General features: G+C 38.2%; 1 protein-coding gene across 4 annotated transcripts in view; it reads right to left on the bottom strand.

Moving 5' to 3' along the window:
* Nucleotides 1-27,747, bottom strand: part of LOC113182740 (SMG6 nonsense mediated mRNA decay factor) — a 232,851-nt gene that overhangs the window by 198,965 nt on the left and 6,139 nt on the right. For 3 of the 4 annotated variants that reach the window (XM_026388766.2, XM_026388765.2, XM_026388764.2), the window contains exons 4-8: nucleotides 27,397-27,507; nucleotides 22,111-22,217; nucleotides 21,774-21,852; nucleotides 9,633-9,743; nucleotides 9,055-9,267 (exon numbers count right to left, since the gene is read on the bottom strand). In XM_026388766.2, the coding sequence (XP_026244551.2) occupies nucleotides 9,055-9,267; nucleotides 9,633-9,743; nucleotides 21,774-21,852; nucleotides 22,111-22,217; nucleotides 27,397-27,507 (621 nt within the window). Of the gene's footprint in view, nucleotides 1-9,054; nucleotides 9,268-9,632; nucleotides 9,744-18,902; nucleotides 18,925-21,773; nucleotides 21,853-22,110; nucleotides 22,218-27,396; nucleotides 27,508-27,747 lie in introns of those variants that run through there. The other variant, XM_077794548.1, reaches the window with a different exon arrangement.

Raw genomic sequence — 27,747 nt, 5'->3', positions numbered from 1 at the left:
ACAAACTAGTTGAGATATTATTATCATTACTAATAACCACCTAAAGCCAAGTTCTTTTTATTCATGAATCTGAATTTTACTAGTTTGTTCTAGAAACTCTCTAGTAGTTGCTAAAGGAGCAATTCCTATTAAAGCTAATCTCACCAAGCCAGGCATAGTGGTACACACCTATAATCCTAGTTACTAGGGAGACTGAGGCAGGACAATCACCAAATTTGAGCACAGCCTGGGCAATTTAAATAACCTTGCCTCAAAACAAACTTTAAAAAGGTTTATGGGTATAGCTCATTGATAGAGCACTTGCCTAGCTTGTGCAAAAGCCCTGGGTTTAATCCCCCAAATGGCAAAAAAACAAAAAAACTAAGCACCTAAAAAAAGGTCAGTTAATCAAAACAAGCAATACACAAAAATATTTAAATTACCTAGATAAGTAAATAAGTGACATACATCTTTGTAAAAAAAAATATACAGTCATGCTGAGAACATACTAAAAGCATTCTTAGACAAATGAAATAGTCAGTTCTGCTATAAAGCTCATTTTGAAAATGTGAATTGATTCAATTGTGATCAATATATTAAGGAACATTTTGAGCATAACACAAATTTTGTGTTTGCTTATGCATAAATGTGTTCAAAAGAAACAGGTGAACAAAGGAAAAAGTTCCCATCTGAATCAACATGAAGAAAAATAAATAAAATACATGAACAAACCCTAAATATCTACCAGCTAACTCAGTTCAACACACGAAGATGTGATGTTCACATCTTATGTGTCTCCTGCCCATTCAATTTCAAGTATCTACCGTGTCACAGTGACTCATAAGCTGCAACTCTTCCAAATCCCACTTCTACAAAAATACTTCATGTTTTTTTCAAGGTAAATTAGTTAATGTAGTATTTACATCCTTCTTTCCTTTTTTTCCCCTTTTTCTGAGAGACAGGGCCTTGATGTTTTACCCATGCTGGTCTTGAACTTGTGGGTTCAAGTGATCCTCCCATCTCAGCTTCCAGAGAAGGTGGGACTACAGGTATGCACCACCACACTCAGATCTTGGCATATTTCTTAACCTCTCCACATGTATAAGATTGCACAAATGACTCCTTTTACTTATAAGCCCTACATTTATTTGGTGGGCGTTTCTTGCTTTTTGGGTTTTTTTTTGGTGGTACTGGGAATTAAACACAAAGGTACTATACTACGGAGCTGCAACCCCAGCCCTCCTTTTTTTTTTTTTAGTTATAGATGAAAACACTATTTTATTTACTTTTATGTGATGTGGAGAATCGAACATAGTGCCTCACACGTGCTAAGCAAGTACTCTACCACTGAGCCACAACCCCAGTCCCACTTTCTATTTTGAGACAGGTTCTCACCAAGCTACCCAGGCTGGTCTCAAACTTGTGAGCCTTCTGCCTTCACCTCTCCTGAGTAACTGGAGTTACAGGTGTGTGCCATCATGCCTATAGATTTCACTATACAGTTTTGAAAACCACAGTGATTTTTAGGAACACATGTTACACTATAGCAGAAAAGATTGTATGTCCAATTGTTAATTTTAAAAAGTAGAAATTGCAAATAACTATATATAGTATAACACAATTTTTTTTTTTAAGAGAGAGTGAGAGAGTGAGAGAGAATTTTTTTAATATTTATTTTTTAGTTCTCGGCGGACACAACATCTTTGCTGGTATGTGGTGCTGAGATCGAAACCGGGCCGCGCGCATGCCAGGCGAGCGCGCTACCCCTTGAGCCACATCCCCAGCCCCATAACACAATTTTTGTTAAAAGAATATATTTTAGGGTTGAGGGTGTAGCTCAGTGGTAAAGCACTTGCCTGGCATGTACAAGGCCCTGAGTTCTATCACCACCACTGCAAAATATATGTGTGTGTGTATTTAATGTTTCTGCAGGTATGTGTATATATACACATGCATAAATGCTTTAAAAATGGTCTGGAAACCTGGGGACGGTGAGGCATGCCTGTAATTCCAGAAATTCAGGAGGCTGAGGAAGGAAGTTCACAAGTTCAAGGCCAGCTTCAGCAGCTTAGAGATACCAAAAGCAACTTAGCAAGACCCTGTCTCAAAATAAAAAAATGAATAAAAAAAGACTGGGGATATAGGTAAAGCATCCCTAGGTTCAATTCCTAGTGCCAAAAAAAAAAAAAAAAAAAAGGGTCTGGGAGGACTTCTATCAAATATTTTACAGTGTTGTCTCTGAAGGTAGAAAGATAAATGACTTTCACTTTAAATCTTAAACATTTCTGTGTGATTTGTATAATAATCCCTCTTCTTAAATTTTTGATACTAGGGATGCTTTACCACTAAGTGACATATCCAGCCCTTTTAATTTTTTATTTTGAGACAAGGTCTTGCTAAGTTGCTGAGGCTAGCCTCCAACTTACCATTCTTCTGCCTGAGCCACTCAAACTGTTGGGATTACAGGCATGTGCCACCATGCCCAGCTCTGTCCAGTATTTTCAGTATTAGAACAAAAGAAAAAAGTTTTGTTTTTTTTTTTCCCCCGCTTGTGTCCTGGGAACTGAACAGTGGGGCACTCTACCACTTATTACATTTGATTACTTTTGCAAATTAAAAAATTCCCTTTAAAGACAAACATATTTGTCCTGGGATTTTCATGGGGTGAGGCAGGAAGATCACAAATTCAAAGTCAACATAAGCAACTTAGTGAAACACTTAGCTACTAAGCAGACCTTATTTCAAAATAAAAAGGGCTGGAGATGTCACTCAGTGGTAAATCATCCCTGGAGTTCAATCCCTGGTACCAAAAGCATAAGTAAATACAAATACTGGGAATAAAAATGGTATTGGTCATTATACAAATCCAATTATACTATCACCCAGCTTAAAATGCTCAATATTTGAAATCCAAATGTCTCACTATTTCTGAAAGAATCTAACCCTTATGACCTTCTCTTCATTGTCTTCCTCTCATTTGTATACTCAAGATTTATTTAGAATCTCCTGTATGCACACACTGGGGATAAAGAAAAGAACAAAGTACTTTCAAAGTACTCTCATAAAGCCTTCAATCTAGCAAGAGAAAGATCTTAAGTAACAGCAGCAACAAAATGACACCTAAAATTACTTAAGTAGAAATGGGAATCATAAAGGAGAAGTAGCCAGTCTTGGGGCTCAGGAAAATCTTCTCTGAAAAAGATATATTTAGGCTCAGACCTGAAAGATAAATGAGAATAGGACTGAGAAAGGCAGAAGAAATAGTAAGAAGAAATGGACTGTTTGGGAAGAGAGAATATATAATAGGCAGAGGTTAGAGAAGAGCTTGGACCTTTCAAGGAAGAGGTCAGAGGAGAACTGGAACAAAGGAAAGAAGAAAGGTATAAGAAGTAGTATGGGCCAGCTAAGCAACCTAGTGAGACCCTGTCTCAAAATAAAAAATAAAAAGTGGGGCTGGGGTTGTGGCTCAGCAGTAGAGCACTTGTCTCACACATGCGAGAACCTGGGTTCGATCCTCAGCACCACACAAAAATAAATAAGTGAAATAAACGTACTGTGTCCAACTACAACGAAAAATTTTTAAAAATAAAGTAAAAAAATAGGGGCTGGGGTTGTGGCTCAGTGGTAGAGTACTTGCCTAGCATGTATGGGGTACCAGGTTCGATCCTCGGCACCACAATAAAAATAAATAAAGGCACCATGTCCATCTAAAACTAAAAAAAATAATAATAACTTTTTAAAAAAATGGCTGGGGATGTGATACAGTGGTAAAGCACCGCTGGGTTAAATTCCCAGTACCAAAAAAACCTAGTAGTAGTAGTAGTAGTAGTAGAAGTAGTAGTATGGGCCAGATCATGTGGGGTCCAGTAGACTATCAAGGATTTTTGAACCTAATTCTAAAAACAAATAGAAAGAACTAAAGACTTTAAATAGGAAAGTAACATGACCAGAATTATGCATCTGGAAGCTCCTTTGGATTACTTCTAAAAAGAAAGACCTGAGAAGAACTAGGAACAAATGGGGAAAGACCATGAGGAACTCCTTTTAATAGTATGTAGATTACTGAAATGATAACTTGGAGGACTAGGTGATGGCAATTAGAATGGAGAGAAATGGATGGCTTAAAGTTAGGTTTAAGAGTAGATTCAGGGCCAGGTGCAGTGGCGCACACCAGTAATCCCAGTGGCTCGGGAGGCGGAGGCAGGAGGATCGGGAGTTCAAAGCCAGCCTCAGAAATCTAGTGAGGTACTAGGCAACTTAGTGAGACCCTGTCTTTCATAAAATACAAAATAGGGCTGGGGATGTGACAGTGGCTGAGTGCCCCTCAGTTCAATCCCTGGTACCCCCGCCCAAAAAAAAGAGTGGATTCAGAGCTAGGGAAATAGCTCAGTTGGTAGAGTACTTCCCTTGCACGCACAAGGCCCTGGGTTCAATCCTCAGCACCACCATCAAAAAAAAAAAAAAAAAAAAGTAGATTCAATAGCACTTGGTATTGACTCAATGTGGGAATGCAGGGGAAAAAAAGGATAAAGGATGACTCAAGTATCTAGCAAGAGCACACATCACATCTTATTCTCCAGCTGTACTGAATTACTTGCAGTTCCCTAAGCCTTTATGCTTCTCTCATAAGTACAGAAGCACCCTTACATCACCTTTTAGCTGCAAAATGCTGCCTCATCCTAGCCTTCCCAAGCATACCCAGACCAGATGCTCAGCTGTATGCTCCCATAGTCTCCCCTCACCCCATGCTTGCCTTCATTACAGCACTTAACACACTATGCTGTGATCACATACAGTCATGTATCACTTAACTATAGGCCTACATTCATTTCAGAAATGCACCATTAGGTAATCTCATCACTGTGTGAGCATCACAGAGTATACTTACAAAACTAAAACAAATACAATATAACTTTATGGGACCACTATCGTATATGTGGTTTGTCACTGATGAAAATGTTATATAGCACATGACTGTATTTATCATTTTATCTTCCCTATGGGACCAAATGCTCCTGAGTTTAAAGATCATTTTTGGTTGTTTTAATCTCTATAATGCCAGTGTCTACTTCTCATCAATCTGTATGTCACAGGGACAGAAAAAGCAAACTGAGTTCTTGGGATCTACTACAAGAAAAAAAGAAAGCTGGAACCTGACCAGGGCTTAAAAAAAAACAGATAAAAACAGCACTGTGGTTATCTTAATGGATAAAAGAAGAGCTAAAACTACATGTTTTTTTCTTCTCAATGCTGGGGATCAAACCCAGGTGTCACACATGCTAGGCAACAACTCTTACCACTGAACTATAACCCCAGCCCCAAAACTGCAGAATTCTTCCTCAAGTGCTAGTAGCTTAGAAATAAAAACACAAACTCACAGATGTAAATTTTTAAAAATTAAGGGAAATAGTTCTCCTAGGGTAAAAAAATATATATAAATAGTGTCAGGTGGTGTTATATACACCTGGAAAACTAGCAACTCAGGAGGCTAAGGGAGGAAGATCACAAGTTTGAGGCCAGGCTCAGCAATTTACAAAGTCCTGTCTCAAAATAGAAAGGGTCAGGAATGTACAGTGCTCCTGGGTTTAATCCCTCGTAAGGTTTGGATGTGAGGTGTCCCCCAGAAAGCTCATGTGTGAAACAATACAAGAAGGTTTAGAGGAGAAACGATTGGGTTATGAGCCTTAACCCAATCAGTGAATTAATCCCTGATGGGATTAATTGAGTGGTGACTGAAGGTGATTAGGGTGTAGGTGAAGGAGATGGGTCAATGGGGGTGTGTGCCTTTGGGTATATATTTTTATATGGTGAGTAGGGTCTCTGTTTCCTGATCATCAAGTGAATTGCTTCCTTCCACCACACTAATCCACCATGAAGTTCTGCCTCACCTCCAGCCCTAAAAATGAACCCAGCTGTGAATGGACTGAGGCCTCTGAAACTGGGAGCCGCCATATAAAATCTTCCTCCTCTAAAATTGCTCTTGTTAAGTCTAAAACAATCCCCAATTTCTGTTTCTTTCTCGCATTTACAAGGTTTTTACTATAAAAAAATAAAATAATTAATAAAATCTATGGGTCTAATGAAAGCTCACATGCTGAAAATGCCTTCTCTGAGATCAACATAATAAAAACAAACTCATGTAAACATTTTTTTTTTTGGTAGTACCAGGGATTAAACCCAGGGTCTTGAGTATGCTAGACATGTGCTCTACCAGTGAGCTACAGCCCCAGCCTTTATGACATTATTTAAAAGTAAATAAATATCTTATGAAAAAGAGAATGCTAGAAAAGATTAGTTATAGGCTGTGGTTGTGGCTCAATGGTAGAACGCTTCCCTGGCATATATGAGGCACTGGGTTTGATCCTCAGCACCACATAAAAATAAATAAAATGAAGGTATTGTGTCCATTTACAACTGGAAAAAAATGTAATAAAAAAAAGAAAATTAAAAGATTACCTACATCCTTTTAAGAAGGATTCCCAACGTAAGGGCCAACATCAAAGATAGACACAAAAGGCTTTCTCAAATTGTCCTTTGGTACTTTCATTTTTTAAGAAGTTGGATAGTATAGCTAATCCAACAGAACAAGTTATCTCTTACCCAAAAGGCTGCCAGTTTGAGGCAGTACTATCTAAACTAGGAGAGGGAAGCAGTAAGAGATTCTACCACAGCAGCAACTCCAACATGCTTCTATAACACATGAATACGGGGCTCCAAACATACTGTAGTACATAGGAAGTGGTAGTTTAATTTATAAGTAATGACCGCTTTCCAAGTCATTCACAAAACAACTAAAAACTAAGAAAGATAAAGGAAGACAAACAGGGATTTTAAATTAAACTCCAAAGGGGGCTAAGGATATAGCTCAGTTGGTAGAGTGCTTGCCTTGCATGCACAAGGCCCTGGGTTCGATCCCCAGCACCAAACAAACAAACAAACAAAAAAACATAAAAACAAACCCCAAAGGAGTTAGGCACAGTGGTACACATCTGTAATCCTGGCATCTTGGGCGGCTAAGGCCAGAGTATCGAAAGTTTGAGGTAGGCCTCAGCAATTTAGCAAGATCCTCTCTCCAAATAAAAAGAAAAAAAGGGGTTGGAAATATAGCTCAGTGGTAGAGAACCCCTGGGCTCGATCTCCAGTACCCTCAACACAAACACCCAAAAAATATCCAAAGGAAAAAAACCCTCCTATCCCACCACTTTTGACTCATTCTTAGAAAAACATGCCTCCAACTTCAAAGAGAAAATAAAAAACAAAAAGCCCTCTCTTATCTTTCTCCCACAATGTCCACAAATTTACCTGCATCCCTAGATTAATCCCAAATTCATCCTTTCCCTCAAGCATAAGAAAGCAGGATCTCTTGCCCTCTGTCAAGCTAATCTCTTCACCTGTGCTCTAGATCTTATTCCCTTCCCATCCTATGCAAGGTCTTCTTTCTCATATCTTCAACTTATTTTTCATTCTATGTTCTTTACTTCTAATAACAAGTCAATTCTCATGGTTTCATGATCATCTACAAAAAGAAACATTCAAAAATCTTCATCTCTGGCTTAATCAGCTCTCAATTTCAGATACCTGTTAGCTTCTGAATATCTCTACTGCAGGGTCCACAGGAATGATAAAAAACAGGTCTAAAATTAAACTCATCATCTTTCTATTAAGACCAGCTCCACCTTTATTCCCTATCTCAGGGAATGGACCATCATCTATCTAGTTTCCAAACTATAAACCTAGTGTTATTCTTTTTTTTTTTTTTTTTTTTTTTTAGGGGGGGCGGTTACTAGGGATTGAATTCAGGGGCACTTGATCACTGAGCCATATCCTCAGCCCTATTTTGAATTTTATTTAGATACACATTCTCACTGATTGCTTAGTGCCTTGCCATTGCTGAGGCTGGCTTTGAATTCATAATCCTTCTGTCTCAGCCTCCCAAACCACGAAAATTACAGGAATGTGCCACAGCACATGGCTAGTGTTATTCTTAACTCTTCTCTCCCTGATCTCCCTGATCTCCCTTATTAATATATCTGTTCAATTCTTATATCTGTTCACTTTTCTCCATCTCCAAAGCCATTTCTTGCTTCAAGTCCTTTTCACATCTCTAATGGATTAATCTCAAGGCACAATGAACCAGGTTACACTTTTCCAAATCCAGTGCTCTCTCTTCCTAACTTCAGGTCTTTGCAAATGCTATTTCCTTTGCTCTGCCTGTTCACTCTTCTGTGTTCTTCACTAGAATGCTCACCTTGAGAGCAAGGGGAGAACGTATTCACTGCATCTTTAATGCCTGGCACACTGTAAGTATTTAATAATTATTTATTGAAAAAAAGAAAAAAAGAAACCTTCTATACAAGCCTGTGATTTCCTACTGTCATTTCTCCTGGCTTTGAGAAAACCAAAACCCAGCCCAAGAGTTATAAAAATAGGATAGATCAGCCTAAAAGGCTGATGACAAACTAGACTAACCAACATACCCATGCTGCTTCAGTTAATTTTCTAAACGTACAGTCAAGCAAGAGAGAAAAAAATTAAATACAAAATCAGCTCAGTACAATGGCACATGCCTATAATTCCATGTACTTGGGAGGCTCAGAAAGGAGGAGTGGAAGTTCAAGGCCAATTCGGGCAACTTACCAACCTGTTCTAAAAATAAAAAATAAAAAGTGCTGAGGGAATAGCTCCATAGCAGAATTCCCCTGGGTTCAAACCCCATTGCCAAAAGAAAAGGTACAAACTCCCAAAGAATCTTAACATGACATCAGTGATGCACAACTGAAAGCAACCAAGTTCTAATCCTACATTTACTAAATTCTACAGTGCCACATAGTGGTGAGAGAAGAAAGCAGTAAAGATAAAAGACCTGTAAATGGGAAGGAAGTAGACATAAGGGAGCCTTAAGTGATTGGTGTACCCCACAAAGAGTGGGAATCATCTATAGAATGCTTCATAGTTATATGAGCTGCCTGACTTGGCCCCACCCCAGTGCACCCCACTCCATGCTGTGCCGCCCCACCCAGCACTGCCCTGGGGTTTAACAGAGCTAGTTTTGCTTACTGCATCACTCTTACTTACATCACTGGGACTCAGGCTGCCCAGCCCATTCTCCTGCTCAGAATCCTTCCCAGACTCAGTGCCCTGAGAGGACCTGGGATGGGATGGATGAATCCAGATCTCCAGGCGAGTGGTGTCATCTCCAACATGCCGGAAAGTAGATTTCTTTCCTTTTCGCCATTGATCGGGGCTCAGTTCAAATTCTTCGTGTTGCTTCTTTTCCATCTGTTCTGCCTATAGGGCAGACAGACACACCAAGCTCAGACTCTCCTGGAACTCATCTACTAAGAGCAGAGCCCTCACCTATATTTGTTGCCTAAAAACTATAAAAAAGTAAAGAGTATAATACAATATCAAAGTAGCAGAGTATCATCCGCTTTGTTGCAGAAGTTTAAATTCTATGAACTCAACGCTTTGGAACACGTACACCACCCAAGGGCCCCTGATAGCTTTCACTCTGTGCAGCAGCTGACTGATTACCACCAGCACAGCCTGATGCAACCACTTGAGGACATTACTAGTCATTCCCCTGAGAATGAAGAGACACAAAGGGAAATGCATTTTCCTAGGAACGAATGATTTTTTACATCTCCACTTACCTTTCGTTTGGTCTCTTCAAACAAGCTCATAAGACTCTCCTTGGCAGTCAGGATAGGGTTGCTGGCAGCTAAACTGCGCATGTAGTAATACACAGCATCAAGCTTCCTCCTCTGTACAAAGAGGCCAGAGACACTCAGTCACCCAGTATTCTTCCCAATGCCAACACAACACACCAACCTAGGAAACTTTACAATCTCTCTCAGCCTGTCCCCCAAGCTATCAGGAATTCTACTAAGAAAATCAGAATGCTATCCATGAGAGATACATAATGCTATCCACGGCAATTACACAGGGGTCTCTACTTGCACAACACAGAACAATATCTTACAAGCAGAGGACTTCCAAGAACCAAGTACTCATATGAGGGAGAAAAGAACAAAAAAATAGTTGGGCACAGTGACACACACCTATAATCATAGCCACTTGAGCAACAACTTATCAACATCATATCTCAAAGTGAATATTAAAAAAAGAGTGCTCGCCTAGCATGCATGAGTCATTAGGTTCGATACTCAGCATAAAATAAAGATATTGTATCCACGTATAACTAAAAAATAAATACTTAAAAAAAAAAGACTGGGGATATAGCTCAGTGGTAAAATACACCTGGGTTCAGTCCCCACTCAGAAAGAAAGATAGAATGTCTGTCTCAAAATATGAACATCAATTTTATTTTGTTCTTAGAGAAAAAAATGTTCAGGTCTGGGGTTGTGGCTCAGCAGCAGAGTGCTCACCTAGCACATGTGAGGCCCTGGGTTTGATCCTCAGCACCACATAAAAATAAAGGTATTGTGTCCAACTACAACTAAAAAATATTTTTAAAAAAAGAATGTTCAATTCACTTTAAATTTCCTACTGTTACCAGAGTAAGTATGGTCTAATGAAATTAGGGGCCAGACAAACCTGAGTTCAACTGACTCATCAGGAGTTGATTTAGAGATCTTGGAAAAGTTACATAATAATCTTCCTGAACTCCCATATCCTCACCTTTAAAATGGGAATAATACCACCTACAGAGCAGTATCCACAGGTTTAGACAGTATCTGTGATGTGCTGATCACGTGACTTACATTTAGCTGTAATTAATGATGCTATCATTGTTATAATTTTTTAAATAAACAACTGGGTAAATATTTTATGAATATTATTCAATGAATTCAGCAAATAAACACTCCGAGACCACTTTAAAAGCAATTAATATGGAAAAGTAAAGGAAGCTGGGCATGGTGGCACACACACAGTCTAAAGGAAAAGAACTTCCTGAACAATATAGCAAGACCCCATCTTGAAAGGTCAGGGGAGCTGGAGATGTAGGCCAAGTGGTAGAATGCTTGCCTGGAAAGCACACAGCCCTGGGTTCAATCCCTAGCACCTCAAATAAATAAATAAAATTTAAAAGGTAGAGGGGGCCAGTAGTTGCTGGAGAGCTAGGGGTATAGCTCGATGGTAAAGAACTTCTCTAGCATGTACAAGGTACAAGGCAACATGGAAGAAAAAGAGAGGAGGGGAGAGAAGGAAAAAGGATCATAAAGAAGGAAAAACACCAAAAATCACCGAAACAAAGGGGAAGGATATTCAAAAGGTTTTACTCTATTACTTCATATATAGTTTCAATATTTTCTGTTATCATTCTTTAAAACTCTCATCTGTATTCATCCAGCATGTTTAAAGGTGTACTTATTTCTAAGGTCAACCACCTGAGTCTGAATCTAGTCCTTTCACTTATTAGGTATGAAATTAATCTAGTTCCAGAGAGGTTTCCTTATTTGTAAACTGGAGATATTTACACAAATATGGCTTCTAGAAAGATTACCCTTTCACAATATATAGAGTTTAACAGACTATCTGGCCCACCATTGTAGCCAATTAAGCAGTAGCTATTTTTAATATTATTCCAATTCATACTAATCTCTACTTATACCACTCACTTGATTTCAAATTGTATTTTATCTATTATATTTTTTCATATTTAAACATTTCTGAAATTGTGATATAACTTACAATCAATATCTACCATTATGTGTTATTTTAATTTGCAACATTTTTCTTAGTGGAACACCAAATAATGGAACATCTAACAATCAATTACATATTTTACCAAGTCTAATTTGTATTACTGTCTATACACCTCACCTGTCTTCTCAACAAAGCTTTTTTCAGAGCAAAACCCAAATCATATATTTTACCACTCACATCATTTCACAAAGTTCTGTACATAGCATATTCTCAATAAATACCCAATTCACTAAATGACTGACAAGAGGACACAGAAAAGTTGGGGAAATGTTAATAGACAACTAGGATGAGAGGAGACAAAAGAAGAGAAACAGAAAAAGAACTTGAAAGGCAAGCTAATCTAGAACAGAGGGCTATCAAAGAAAAAAATATCAATTTAATTAGAATGTCAAAAAGCCATTGAGGGAATTCAGCAAAGTTGTTGTAAGATCACACACAAAATCTAATATGATATCACAATGAATAATCTGAAAAGGAAATTAAGAAAATAATTCCTTTTGAAATAGCATAAGGAAAAAATAACATAATTAGGGTTTGGGGACATTGCTCAAGGATAGAGCATTTGCCTCCCATGTGTGAAACCCTGGGTTTGATTCGCAGTCCCAGCTACTTGGGAGGATTGAGGAGAGAGAAATACTTGAATCCAGGAGTTTCAGGTCAGCCTGAGCAACATACTGAGACCCTATCTCAACAACAAAATTCAACATTATGGAAATGCAAATCAAAACCACAATTCAATAACACTTCACACCTATTTGAACAACTACTATCAGAAAATAAGCCAGGTGCAGTGGCAAACACCTGTAATCCCAGCAGCTGGGGAGGCAGAGACAGCAAGTTCAAAGCCAGCCTCAGCAAAAGCAAGGTACTAAGCAACTCAGTGAGGTTCTCACTCAGTGAGGTTCTCTAAATAAAATACAAAACAGGGCTGAGGATGTGGCTCAGAAGTCAAGTGCCCCTGAGTTCAATCCCCAATACTTTCCCCACCAAAAAAAAAAAAATAGGGCTAGGGTTGTGGCTTAGTGGTACAGTGCTTACCTAGCATGTGTGAGGCAGTGGGTTTGATTCCAGCACCACATACATAAATAAATTAAATTAAAAAATAGAAAATAATTAAGTGTTGGAAAAGCAGAGAAACTGGAACTCTTGTGCACTGTTGGTAGGAATTTCAAATGGTGCCACTGTTTTAAGAAACCAGATAATTATTTCTTTAAAAATTGAAAATAGCGGGGCTGGAGTTATGGCTCACTGGTAAGAGCACTTGCCTAACATTTGTGAGGCCCTGGGTTTGATTCTCAGCACTGCATATAAACAAATGAATAAAATAAAGGTCCATAACATCTAAAAAAATTTTTTTTAAATTGAAACCAACTAGGCACAGTGGCACATTGCCTATAATCCAAATGGCTTAGGAGAATGGAAAATTCAAAGCCAGCCTTAGCAACTTAGCAAGGGTCTAAGCAACTTAGTGAGACCCTGTCTCAAAAATAAATCTTAAAAATGGGCTGGAGATGTGGCCCAGTGGTTAAGCAACCCCAGTACCAAAAAAAAAAAAAAAAAAAAGAAAAAAAGAACTGGACATGGTGGCACATGCCTGTAATCCCAGAGACCCAGGAGGCTGAGGCAAGAGGCTCACAAGTTCAAGGCCAACCTGGGCAACAGAGCTAGATACTGTTTCAAAACAAAAATACAAAGGAGTACTAATGTAGCTCATTAATAAAACACCCCTGGGTTCAATCCTCAGTAACCCCCCCAAAAATTAAATATGACCATATAATCTAGTAATTCTAATCCTAGAACCCTACCCAAAATAACTGAAAGCAGGGTCTCAAAGAGAAATTTGTACACCCATGTTAATCAGAGCATTATTCACCGTAGCCAAAACGTAGAGACACAACCGAAATATTCAATGACAGAGAATGAATATAGAGTAATCCATTCCAGAAATAAACTAACTCATAAATTTTAAATTACATGTCATGTAAATAGCAAGGTGAAATCTCTTTTTAGTATACATGTTGTTGCAATTATTCTACTTTATCATTTGTTAAAGCTGTTAATTTCTTAGTGTGAGTTACAATTAAACTTTTAATATAGGTATCTATGGGGCTGGGGATGTGGCTCAAGCGGTAGCGCGCTTGCCTGGCATGCGTGCGGCCCGGGTTCGATCCTCAGCACCACATACCAACAAAGATGTTGTGTCCGCCGAGAACTAAAAATAATAAATATTAAAAAATTCTCTCTCTCTCTCCCTCTCTCCTCTCTCACTCTATTAAAAAAAAAATAGGTATCTATGTGTAGGGAAAAAAAACATGGTACATACATCTAAGGGTTCAATACAGTCTGCAGTTTCAGCATCCACTGAAGATCTAGGAACATATCCCTCAAGGATAACAGAGGATACTACTGTACAAAATGTGGTATTTACATACAAAGGAATACTCCTCAGTTTAAAAAGGAGGAAATTCTGACATGTTACAACATGGATGAACCTTGAGAACTTTTGCTAAGTTCAGTAAGTTAATTACAAGAAGACATATACTGTATGAGTCCACTTATACAAGGTATCTACAATAGAAAAACTCAGAAAATAGGAAGCTGGTTGCTAGGGGATGGGATGTGGGAGGATGAGGAGATGTTGTTTAACAGATATATACAGTTGTGGTTTTGCAAGATGAAGAGAGTTCTAGAAACTGGTGGCACAAAAATATGAATGTACTTGACACTACTGAAGTACTACATTTCAAAAGGGGATACAGCTCAGTGGTACAATGCTTGCTAGTATGTGTGAGATCCTGGGTTGACCGCCAGCACCACAAAAATAAATAGATAGATAGATAGATAGATAGATAGACAGACAGACAGACAGACAGACAGACAGGGGTAAGAGCCAGGATACAGCTCAGAGGTTGAGTGTTTGCCTCATAAATGGGAGGCCTTGAGTTCAATTCCTAGCACCTGATACAAATAAACAACAACAACAAAAAGGATAGAAAAGGGCAAGACAAATAATTTTTTTGTTATGTGTATTTTACCACTACTAAAAAAATTTTTCTTAAATTATTTCTAATGAGCTTGAACAGACACTCTCCAAGAGACAAACATGAAAAGATGCACATCATTAGTCACTAGGGAAATGTAAATTAAAACCACAATGCAACAACACTTTGTACTCACTAGATTTGGGGATATCAACAAATTTATTCTAAAGTTTACATGGGAAACTGGGTGTGGTGACACATGCCTATAATCACAGTATCTAGGGAAGCTAAGGAAGGAGAATCACAAGTTCAAGGCCAGCCTCAACAATTTAGCAACACCCTGTCTCAAAATTTTAAAAATAAGGGTATGGATATAGCTCAGGGATAAAACATCTCTGAGTTCTACCACAAAATAAATAAATAAAGTTCATATGAAAAGGCAAAAGAATACCCAATACAACACTGAAGAAGAACAAAGTTGAAGACTGATTCTACCTGACTTCAAGGTAAACTGAAGAGGGGTGTGGTGGCATATGCCTGTATAATCCCAATGACTTGGGAGGCTGAGGCAGAAGGATGCTAAATTCAAGGATAAGTCTTAGCAAGTTAGCAAGGTCTTAAGCAACTCAATGAAACCCTAAATCATACTGAAAAATAAAATGGGCTGGGGATGTGGCTCAGTGGTAAAACACCCCTGCATTCAATCCCCAGGACCCCTGCCTTAAAAAAAAAAAAAAAAAAAAAGATATACTCTAAAGCTACAATAATCAAGACAGTGTGGTGTTGACCCAAGAACAGATTATTTGGATCAAAAGAACAGAAGAGAGAGCCCAGAAATAAACCCTTAAGAATAAAGTCAAATGACAAAGGAGCAAAAGCATTCAATGGAGATTGGCCTTTTTGAGAAATGGTTCTGTAACAACTCAATCTCCATATGCAAAACAAATCTATACTCAGACCTTATACTTATCCCAAAAATCAACTCAAAACAGTTTGTAGACCTAAACTAAAAGTAAAATTATACAATTCCTAGAATATGGAAGAAACTTAAAAGTATGGGTTTGGTGATGACTTCTAGATACACACCAAAAGCACAATCTATATAAAGAAAAAACTTGCAAGTTGTATTTCATTAAAATTTAAAACTTGAACTGAGGTTGTAGCTCAGTGGTACAGTGCTTGCTAGCATGTGTGAAGCACTGGGTTCAATTCTCAGAACCATATATAAATAAGTAAAATAAATGTCCATTGACAACTAAAAAAATATTTTAAAAAATTTAAAACTGCTCTGCCAATCACTGGGAGAAAATACTGTAAAACACATATCAGATAGCAGACTAGTATCCAAAAAACTACTAAAATTGAATAATAGGGAAAAAAAACAACTTTAAAAATGGGCAAAAGATCTGAAGGGCTTACCAAAGAAGATATGCATATAGCAAATAAGCCTATGAAAAGATGTTCAACTTCTAATTCATTAGGGAATTGCAGTAGCAGAGGACTGTAATCCCGGTTACTTGGGAGGCTGAGATAGGAGGATCACAAATTCAAGGACAGTCTGGGTAACTTATAGAGATCCTGTCTTTTAAAGGGCTAGGGATGTAGTTCAGTGTTAGAGCACTTGCCTAGTATTTACCAGACCTTGGGTTCAATCCCTAGCACTGCCAAAATGATGAATGAATAAATAAAATTTTTAAAAAATTTAAAGGGCTAGGGATTTAGTTCAGTAGAAGAATGCTTGGCTAGAATGTGTGAGGCCCTTAATTTGATCCCTGGTACCACCACCCCCCAAAGAGGGGAGGGGAGAGATATTCTACTGCACAATTATTAAAAGGGCAAAAGTTCAGGTTGGACACCATTTGGTCCAATTATCCCACTCCTCAGAAAAAAAGACTTAAAATCTGCATAGTATACTAACAGCCACATCAGTGTTTATAACAGCTCAATTCACAATAGCTAAGCTATGGAACCAACCTAAATGCCCTTCAACAGATGAATGGATAAAGAAAATGTGGTACATCTATACAATGGAATTTTACTCAGCCATAAGAAGAATGAAATTATGGCATTTGCCAGTAAATGGATGGAACTGGAGACTATCATGCTAAGTGAAATAAACCAATCCCCTAAAAACCAAAGGCAGAATGTTTTCTCTGATATGTGGATGGTGACTGATAATAGGTTGGGGGGGGGGGGCGGGGGATGGGAAAGACAGTAGAATGAATCGGACATAACATTGCTATGTTCATATATGAATACTCAACCAGTAAACTCCATATCATGTACAACCACAAAAACGGGAAGTTATAATCCATGTATGTATACTATGTCAAAATATATCCTACTGTCATGTCTAACTAAAAAGAATAAAAAATTTTTTTAAAAAATTCAGACTGGGGGGCTGGGGATGTGGCTCAAGCGGTAGCGCGCTCGCCTGGCATGCGTGCGGCCCGGGTTCGATCCTCAGCACCACATACAAACAAGTGTGTCTGCCGAAAACTAAAAAATAAATATTAAAAACAAATTAAAAAAAAAAAAAATTCAGACTGGGGTTTTAGCTCAGTAGTAGTGTACTTGTCTAGTATGGGCAAGATCCCTGAATTCAGTTGGGGGGGGGGTCAAGATAGTAAAAATAAAAAATAAAAAAAAACACTGCTTATTCCAAATGCTCACAATGATGTGGAACAACAGAACTCTCATGTGCTATTAGCAGGAATGCAAAATGGTACAGCCTAACTCTGGAAGACAGTTTGGTGGTTTCTTACAAAGCTAAACATATGCTTACTCATACGATCTAGCAATTTTGTGTTCCTTCATATCTACCCACATGATGTAAAAACTTATATCTACACAAAAAAACTGAACATAAATGTATATAGCAGCTTTTGAACAACTGCTGAAACTTGGTGGTTTTGTTTTGTTTTGCAGTACTAGGGATTGAACCTAGGGGCACTCTATCACTCAGAAACACCTCCAGTCTTTTTTATTTTATTTTGAGACAGAGTATAAGTTGCACAGTCTAGTTTCAAACTTGTGATCTTCTTGCCTCAATCTCCCAAGTCACTGGAACTACAGATGTGCAACATCCTGCCTGGCCAAAACTTGGAAGCAAGCTTGCCAAAACTTGGAAGCAACCAAATGTCCTTCAAAGAGGTGAATGGATAAACTGTGGTACATCCATACAATGGAATATTATTAGCAATAAAGAGAACTGAGCTATCAAACTACAAAAAAAAAAAAAAAACCTTAAGAAATAACAAGATCCAAAAAGAAACTTAAATGTATATTGCTAATTGGAAAAGGCCAATTGAAAAGGGTACACATTGTTCAGATTCCAACTACATGAAATTATAGAAAAGGCAAAACTACAGACTAAAATAATGAGTGGTTCAAAAGAGGGATGAATAAGTGGAATACAAGTTATTTTTATGGCAGGGAAATTATTCTTTTTTTTAATTTATTTTTTTTAGTTTTACGTGAACACAATATCTTTACTTCATTTTTATGTGTGCTGAGGATTGAACCCAGGGCTTCATATGTGCTAGGCACGCATTCTACCACTGAGCCACAACTCCAGCCTGAAATTATTCTTTAGAATAATGGTAGATATGTCGGGCTGGGGATGTGGCTCAAGCGGTAGTGCGCTCGCCTAGTGCGCGTGCAGCCCGGGTTCGATCCTCAGCACCACATACAAACGAAGATGTTGTGTCCGCCGAGAACTAAGAAAAAATAAATAAATGTTAAAATTCTCTCTCTCTCTGTCCCCCTCTCTCTCTCACTCTCTCTTTAAAAAAAAAAAAAAAAAAAAAAAGAATAATGGTAGATATGTCATCATACACTTGTCGAAACCAAGTAGTAATATTGGCTCATTGATTTTAACAAATGTACCCCAATGCAAGATGTAGCAGAAACTGTGGGGAGAGGAAAGAGCTGAAGGTATATATGGAAAATATACTTTCTCTTCAATTAACCTAAAAATTTAAAATCATCACTACAAATCAAGTCTATTAATAAAAAAAAATTCTTCTAAAGTCCCTAACAGAGAAAAAACCCAACCTATCAAATGAGATACCGCTTCACACTCCATTATGTAAGTCATAATCCAAAAAATGGGGGTAGGGAGGGAACTATTGGTAAGAATGCAGAGAAATGGCACAGTTACTATGGAAAACAATTTTGCAGTTCCTCAAAAAGAAAAACTTATGCACAAAATTAGCATTTAATCTAGCAATAGTAGTCTTAGGGAAACTTAAAAAAAATAAAAATACTCACTTAAAATACTTGTACATCACAGCAGCAAAATTCACCTTAGCTAAAAGGTGAAAATAACACAAACATCCATCAATAATGAATTAATAAACATAACGAACTAGGTATATCCACACAATGGAATACAACTCAGCCATAAAAATGAATAAAGTATTGCCAGGCATGATGGAACACACCTGTAATCTCAGTGATTAGGGAGGCTGAAGCAAGAGGATGGCAAGTTTGAGGATAGCCTCAACAAATCAGTGAGGCCCTAAAAACTTACTGAGACCCTCAAAATGAAAATAAGGGCTGGGGTTGTGGCGCAGTGGTAGAGCATTTGCCTAGCATGCGTGAGGCACTGGGTTCGATCCCCAGAACCACAAAAAAATTTTTAAAAAAATAAAGGTATTGTGTCCATCCAAAACTGAAAAATAGTTTTTAAAATTTTTAAAAATTAGGGCTAGGGCGGTGCCTAGAACATGCCTAGAACATTTGCCTAGAACATGTTAGGCACTGGGTTTGATCCTCAGCACCACATTAAAAAAATAAATAAAATAAAGGGAATGTGTCCACCTACAACTAAAAAGCATACTTATTTATTTGTTTGTTTGTTTATAGTTGTAGGTAGACACAATCCCTTTATTTTTATGAGGTGCTGAGGATCAAACCCAGTGCCTCACGTGTGCTAGGCGAGCACTCTACTACTGAGCCATAACTCCAGCCCCCTAAAAAGTATATTTAAAAAAATTTTTTTAATTAAAAATAAAGGGGCTGAGGTTTTGGCTCAGTGGTAGAGGACTTGCCTATCATGCGTGAGGCACTGGGTTCAATCCTCAGCACCATGTAAATGTAAAAACAAGGATATTGTATCCACCTAAAACTAAAAAATAAATATTTTTTTAACACAAAAATAAAAAACTCAGGCTGGGGATGTGGCTCAAATGATAGTGCGCTCGCCTGGCATGCATGCAGCCTGGGTTCGATCCTCAGCACCACATACAAACAAAGATGTTGTGTCCGCCGAAAACTAAAAAATAAATATTAAAAATTCTCTCTCTCTCTCTCTCTCTCTCTCTCCCCCTCCCTCCCTCCCTCCCCCCCCCCTCTCTCTCTCTCTCTCTCTCTTTAAATAAATAAATAAATAGTGCTAGGGATATGGCTCAGTGGTTAAATACCACTGATACCAAAGGGAAAAAAAAGAAAGAATGATTAATATTTGCTAGCTACAATTTAGATGAGCTTTGAAATATTTATACTAAATACAAAGACACGAAAGGTCACATGTTATATGATTACATTTTATGAAACATCCAGAATTGGTAAATCTATACAGACAAAACTCAACTAGTGGTTGCTAGGAGCTAAGATCAGGGAGGAATAAAAATATACAGATTTCTTTTAGGATGATGAAAATATCTAGGAACTAAATAGAGCGGATGGTTAATTATATTTTCTAGTTAACAAGAAACAGAAGATTTTAATTCAGTTATTACAAGGAAGAAAAGCTAGAAAAAGATACCAGAATTAAGAAAGAAGGAAAAATAAGAGAAGGTAGATAAGGAGAAAGGGAGAAAAAAACAATGTCATAAAGAATGGTAGAAGGGCTGGGGATGTGGCTCAAGCGGTAGCGCGCTCGCCTGGCATGTGTGCAGCCCAGGTTCGATCGTCAGCACCACATACAAACGAAGATGTTGTGTCCGCCGAATACTAAAAAATAAATATTAAAGAAAATTCTCTCTCTCTCTCTCTCTCTCTCTCCTTCTCTCTCACTCTCTCTTTAAAAAAAAAAAAAAAGAATGGTAGAAAAAAATTTCAAACACCCATCACAAAGAGAACAGGATAAAGGCAGAAAGAGGAGAGGGCAATTCAAGAGATTCTGAAGGAAGTGTTTTAGTAAACTACATTAATCAACTATTTCAAAACAGAATTAGGAATTTCTTTGAATCCGTGGAATAAAGGGGAACATAAATATGAAGTTTAAATACTACTTATTTGGGTATTAATAAACTTTTCTCCTTGCTAATGAGTATGAGAGCTGCTTCTTATACATGAATCTCACAGCACCTACCACTGGCCCCCCATCTTCCCTCTTTCGTGAAGTTTCCGGTCCAGAGCCCTCTCAGTTGCCAAAGCCAATTTCTCTCTGCTACAACCACATTTGGAGAAGGTCGGTAAGATCAAAAGGCATAATTGGGCACCAGGCGCAGTGGTGCACACCTATAATCCCAACAGCTCAGGAGGCTGAGGCAGTAGGATTGCGAGTTCAAAGTCAGCCTCAGCAATGGCAAGGCACTAAGCAACTCAGTGAGACCCTGTCTCTAAATAAAATACAAAACAGGGCTGGGGATGTGGCTCAGTGGTCGAGTGTCCCTAAGTTCAATCCCTGGTACCTCCACTCCCCAAAAAAGAAAGGCATACTTGGGTATCTGGAATATATCTGCTAAGAAAGGATCTTAGGTGAAAAGTTAAAAGAATAAGATCATGTAGGATGGGGCAGATAAGGACTTTTTAGAGAAAAAGAAAAAGGGAACCTTGTTTTCCCTTCTGCAATGAGCAGCCTGGATCAACAGTATAGGAAAGGGAAACAAGACAAGACAAGATTTGGAGCAAAAGCTTTGGTCAGAAGCAGAGTGATGTTTGGCTGGAGCATGGGACTTACGAACTTAAGTGCAGTGGTGGCAAATGGCTGAATGAAGTCACCTGAAGTGAGGATCCTTGACAACTTAACTTCTTAAAGTAAGAGGAACAAAAAAGAGTTTGAGGTTGGGAGGCAGAAGGGGATATTCTTTGAGCTACAGTGAGCAGATGAACTGAAGTCTCAGGAGCTGAACCTATCAAAATTCATTTTAAGAAACTGCCTGCAAAACACTTCCCCTATCCACAATTTCTTACCGTATACACTGCCAGCAAAGCCAACTGGTTATAGGGGCGCCCATTCTTGGGAGCAATGTGCTGGGCCTTCAGGTACCAACTAGAATAGAAAAACAGTAAGAAATACTAGCTCCATATCAACTCTTTACAAATTCACCTTGACAGTCCTACTATTTAAGGCATAAGCTGGTGAATTAGCAAGATGTAGCCCTGGAAAGGTAAAGCATGACTAAAGGAAACAAAAAGCACATCAATAGAATATCCAATATGGGAAGGTGCTCAAGTGGCCCACTGCTTAATAGTGCTTAACTTAACGCCACACAGAAAAGAGAAAAAACAAACCAAGAGGTAAAAGTACCTGCGTGCTTTCCCGTAGTTTGCCGTATCATTGGCTTGCTCCCGATACCTAGCGATATCTCCTTGGCAAATCATACATCTCTGAGCACTGATTAAGGCATACTTTACCTTTAGAAGAAATAATCAGTTAGCAGAGTAATCAAAAAACACTAATTTTAACCCCAAAGAATAGGAATGAGTCAAAATGACAGCGAAGCATTGATAAGGCACAGTCCCCGTCCGTAACAAAGTACAAAGTTTTCAATCCAACCTTGACTACTAAAAAGTAGCCAAAAATGTGATACAAAATTTACTGAGAAAACACAGTGGCAGAAGAGAGAGGTATGATTCTTATTTTAAGCCCCAGTCAGCTAGGCACAGTGGTGCATGCCTATAATCCCAACCACTTGGGGGACTGAGGATCACAAATGCAAGGCCAGTCTCAACAACTTAATAAGACCTTGTCTCAAAATACAAACAGGGGCTGGGGTTATAGTTTAGTAGTAGAGAACTTGCCTCTACATAAAAATAAATAAATAAAATAAAGGTATTGTATCCATCTACAACTAATATATATATATATGTAAAAAATATATACATATATATAATATGTACATATAATATATATAATATGTATATATAAAATATAATATATATATATATATTTTTTTTTCAAAATAAAATGGGCTGGAGATGTGACTCAATGGTAGAGTGCCCCTGGATTCAATCCCAGTACTACAAAAATTAAACAAAATTTAAAAGTTCAAGGCTGGCCTGGGCAACTTAGTGAGACCCTGTCTCAAAAAATAAAAAATGAGCTGGGCATTTATCACTGATAGGCTGGGCATCTATCATTCATTAAGAATGTAATCCCAGCAGCTGGGAGGTTGAGACAGGAGAATCACAAGCCAACCTCAGCAAAAAGCAAGGCACTAAGCAACTCAGTGAGACCCTGTCTCTAAATAAAATACAAAATAGGGCTAGGGATATGGCTCAGTTGTCAAATGGCCCTGAGTTTAATCCCTGGCACCCAAAAATAAAAAATGAAAAATTAAAAATAAAAATAAATCCCTGGTACCCAAAAATAAAAAATGAAAAAAGAAAAATGGGAACATATAGCTCAGTGGTAGACTATTTATCCATCATGTGCAAGGCCCTGGGTTCAACCCCTAGTACCAAAAAGACATTTTTTTAAAAAGTCCCAAGCAAATGAAAGAACACACCCTGAAATGAGGGTCAGATGATATGACTCTATGTAACAGTGTATTCTGTCAAGAAGTCTTTTTAGGGGAAATAAGAGGAAGGATACTAGGAATTGAACCAGGGGCACTTAACCACTGAGCCAGATATCTAGCCTTTTTTTATTTTGAGACAGGACTTCACTAAGGCTGAGGCTGACCTCAAACTTGTGATCCTCCTGCCTCAGCCTCCTTGAGTTGCTGGGATTACAGGCATACACCACCATGCCAAGCTCAAGGAGGTTTTTGAGACACCTGGAAATTGATCTCTTCATCTGAGTAAAAATACATGTTCTATAGGGTAATTGAGGGAATAAATATAATATATAAAGTGATAAACAAATATTAAAATAATTGTCTACTCTGTTTCTTTCCTGCCATCATTATACTCTTTCCTCAAACTGTTATGCATTAGGTTCCCTTTGCCTAAAAGCAATAAACTATCCTTTACTAAACATGATAGGGTTTGTGGAGTACTATTAATATGTTTTATCACTGATAGGCTGGGCATCTATCATTCATTAAGAAAGCAACAAAATAGACTCTTTACTAATTCCAAGATATGTGCCCAACCAAAAATATCTCCCTAAAGGACACTACTTCACAGCATTTTATCCACTCCATACCACACACACAAAATTAACATATCACAAAATAAAGAATAAAGCTTCAATGAAGCTGAAAAGGAGATACTGACCCCCTCAGGAAGGTTCATTCAACCAGCTGAAAAAAGAACTACAACACATCAAATTTATGCCTCAGGAAAGTTATATGTCATATACCCTTAAAGTCATGACTATTTCACACATTCTTTCTAGGCATGAATATCAAAGAATCCTGGGATTTAACTGATTAAACAAAACAAAACTATGCCACCATAGTACAGACACTTTGTGGTCTCAATGAGGGGCAAAGTACGAAAACAATTCTTTCAAAGTCTCTCCATCATCCTCGGCATAGTGCTGAATGTCTGAGCCTCTGCTCACCTCTTTAGCATCACTATCCACTCACATTCTGTACCTCAGTCAAATTGGTTCCCATAACACACCACATCTTTCCCACTTTATGATATTCAGGTATATAGTTCCTTCCCCCTTGAATGTTCCTCTTCTCCTATACACCTTCACTTGCCTAAAGTCTCAGGTCTTCAGCCTTAACTGTTATTTCCTCTGTTCTCCATGATCCTCCAAACTAGCATACAACCTTTGCAAAACTAACCACATAAATAATTATTCACCTAACATCTACATTTAACTCCAAACTAAATTCCAAGAACTGGGAACATGGCTTTCTTGTTCTGCATTAACTGCCTTTGCCTACAATGACAACTAGCATGGAGTATTTATTTAACTAATAAATACTAGTTGATTAGTAAAAGTGTGTGTGTGTGTGTGTGTGTGTGTGTATAGATATGTATACACACCTATATATATACTCATATATATATATATATTCATAATACATATGTGTGTGTGTGTATATATATATATATATACACACACACACACACACACACAGAGAGAAGAGAGAGAGCAAATCATCAAAAGGAGCAAACAGCTGGGCATGGTGGCATATACCATAATCCCAGGAACTTGGTGGCTCACACAGGAGGATCACAACTTGGAGGCCAGCCTCAGCAACTTAGCAAGACCATCAGCAATTTAGCGAGAACTGTCTCAAAAAATTAAAAGGGTTGGGGATATAACTTGATAGTAGAATACACATAGGTTCAATCCCCTGTACCTTCCCTCAACCCAAAAAGAAGCAAGACAGAGGTGGGGATATATAGCTCAGTGGCAAAGGTAGCATGCTCGAAGCCCTGAGTCCCAACCCCATCACTGCAAAAAAAAGGCATAAGAGAAAGTCTCTATTCCATTAACCCTAGTCTTTTATCTAAGGAATCTCTAAACTCTCCATTAAATCTCTCTCATTTTAGAAACAAAAACAAAAGGTAACTCAGTAGCAGAGCATTTGCCTAGCACACAGAAGCACACACACACACACACACACACACACACACACTCCTATACAAAAACTTCTCTTGACCTTATATTCTCTTTTAGCTATCTTCTTTCCTTACCTTCAGAGCCAAGATTTCTTTTTTTTTTTTCCCCCTGAGGATTGAACCCAGGGATGCTTAACCACTAAGCCACATCCCCAGCCCTTTTTTTGTATTTTATTTAGAGACAAGGTCTCACCAAGTTGCTTAGTGCCTCACTAAGTTGCTGAGGCTGGCTCTGAACTTGCAATCCTCCTGCCTCAGCCTCCTTAGCTATTGGAATTACAGGCATGTATGACCATGCCAGCTGCCAAGATTCTTAAAAGTATGGTCTATTTTCCACTCATTATCTCTACTGCCTCACTTCTCTTCATTATGGCCTGGATAGCCTGGATTCCACTCTCTCCCACAAAAATAACTCTTGATAAAGTTATTTAATACAAAGGATGCTTTTTTATAAGCAGTTAACACTTGAAAACTCTATAGCAATTGAAAATTTTACCCACCCCTACCCTGTAATTTGATCTCCCCTCTGGCCAGCCCTCCCAGTATCCCAATTTCTGCTCTAACTACCACCTATACATTAATGACCCTTGAATCATAAATAAATATATATACATATACACACACACACACACACACACACACAGACACACACACACACACACACACACAGACACACACACACACACACACACACACATATATATATATATATATATATATATTTTTTTTTTTTTTAGTTGTAGGTGGACATAGAACCTTTATTTTATTTTTATGTGGTGCTAAGGATAGAACCCAGTGCCTCACGCATGCCAGGCAAGCACTCTACCACTGAGCCACAACCCCAGCATCGAACCCCTGAATTTTTATTACCAGTCTAGCTCTCTCTTCTAAGTTCTAAGCAGACAAAATATTCATTTGCTCATTTTCAAGTTCCTGCTAGATACCTCACCTAAGTATATCTTATCTAAACTGATATCTATATTCCTTTGTAGCCACAAACTAGAAAATAATCTAGATACCTCATAACTCTCTAATCTTAGCCCTAACACCAAATCACCAGCAATTCAATTTTCTTTTCCTATCTTACTAATGTGGCTTTACTTTTACACCTCCACTACTCCTGTCTACCTTAGTCCATGCCTACTGCCTGACTCCCCAACCTCTACTTTTACCCAACTTCTATTTAAACTCACCAATTTGCCAAAATGATTGGTTCTAAAATCTGAAAATCAATCAGTGGTTCCCCAATGCTTTTAGAATGAAATCCAAACTCTTCAGCATGACATACAAGAGTTTGTGACCTAGTCACTTCCCACATTATTAGCTTTTCTTCCTATAATAGCCCCACTCCACATTACCAATACCAACATGCTGCCTGGCATAGCAGAACACGCCTGTAATCCCAGTTACTTGGGAGGTTGAGGCAGAGGTATAGCAAGTACAAGGCTAGCCTGGGCAACTTAGAGTGACCCCATCTCTAAATAAAATAACAAGAAGGGCTAGGGATGTAACTTAGTGGTAGAGTGATCCTGGGTTCCATCTCCAGCACTGCAAAAAGAAAAAAGAACACCAGCATACTGAACTTTTTCTTTTTTAAAAAGTATTACTAGGGATTGAACCCAGGGCTCGTGAATGCTAGTTGGCCTTGAACTAGCAACCTTCCTGCCTCAGCCTCCCAAGTAGCAGGAATTACACGTGTGAACCACCATGGGCTCAGCTCATGCTGAACTTCTTAAACTTTTCCAACAATCCCTGGTTCTCTCTCATTGTGCCCTCTATCTAAACTTCCCCTCCTACCTTTCAAACTCCAGCTTGACAGTCCCTGAGAAGCTTTCCTTGATCCCAGCAGTCTAAGATCAATTTCCTTCTATTTCCATTCACTATTCTAAATATACCACTACCATAGGTTTTATAACACATTACAATTGTTGGTTTCATCTGGCTGTTCCTCCACTGAACTATATTTTTCTTCTTGTATCCTCAACACTGAACATAGTCCCTAACACATCACTAGCTCTACATAAATGCTTCCTAAAATGAATGAATAATAAACAAGCTTGCTTACCATCTTGCGTAATGGCTTGCTGCGAATGGCAAGACCATCCATGTAGTCCTCCAGTTTGAACTTATAAGTAACCTGCAGCTTCTGAAGCAAACTATCAAAGAAGTCACTACCCTAAAAAAAAGAAAAAAGCAAGAAATGGTTGAATCGATTTATTCTGATCCAACCTACCCACCAGAAACTGGAACAAATGACTTTTCACAGTTCTGTAAATGTTCAGACAGCCCATGCAAAGGGAGGTACATATGGAATTTAGTGGCCCCCAAATGAACACAAAACAAAATTCATAGTATAAACTTCTCCATGGTTTTGAAGATATGAACTAAATACCCCTTTCCCACCTCTTCTGTCCCT

The sequence above is a fragment of the Urocitellus parryii genome, unplaced genomic scaffold (genome assembly GCF_045843805.1).
Source record: "Urocitellus parryii isolate mUroPar1 unplaced genomic scaffold, mUroPar1.hap1 Scaffold_248, whole genome shotgun sequence".
Lineage (NCBI taxonomy): Eukaryota > Metazoa > Chordata > Mammalia > Rodentia > Sciuridae > Urocitellus > Urocitellus parryii.
This window is presented reverse-complemented; position numbering and strand designations above follow the sequence as displayed.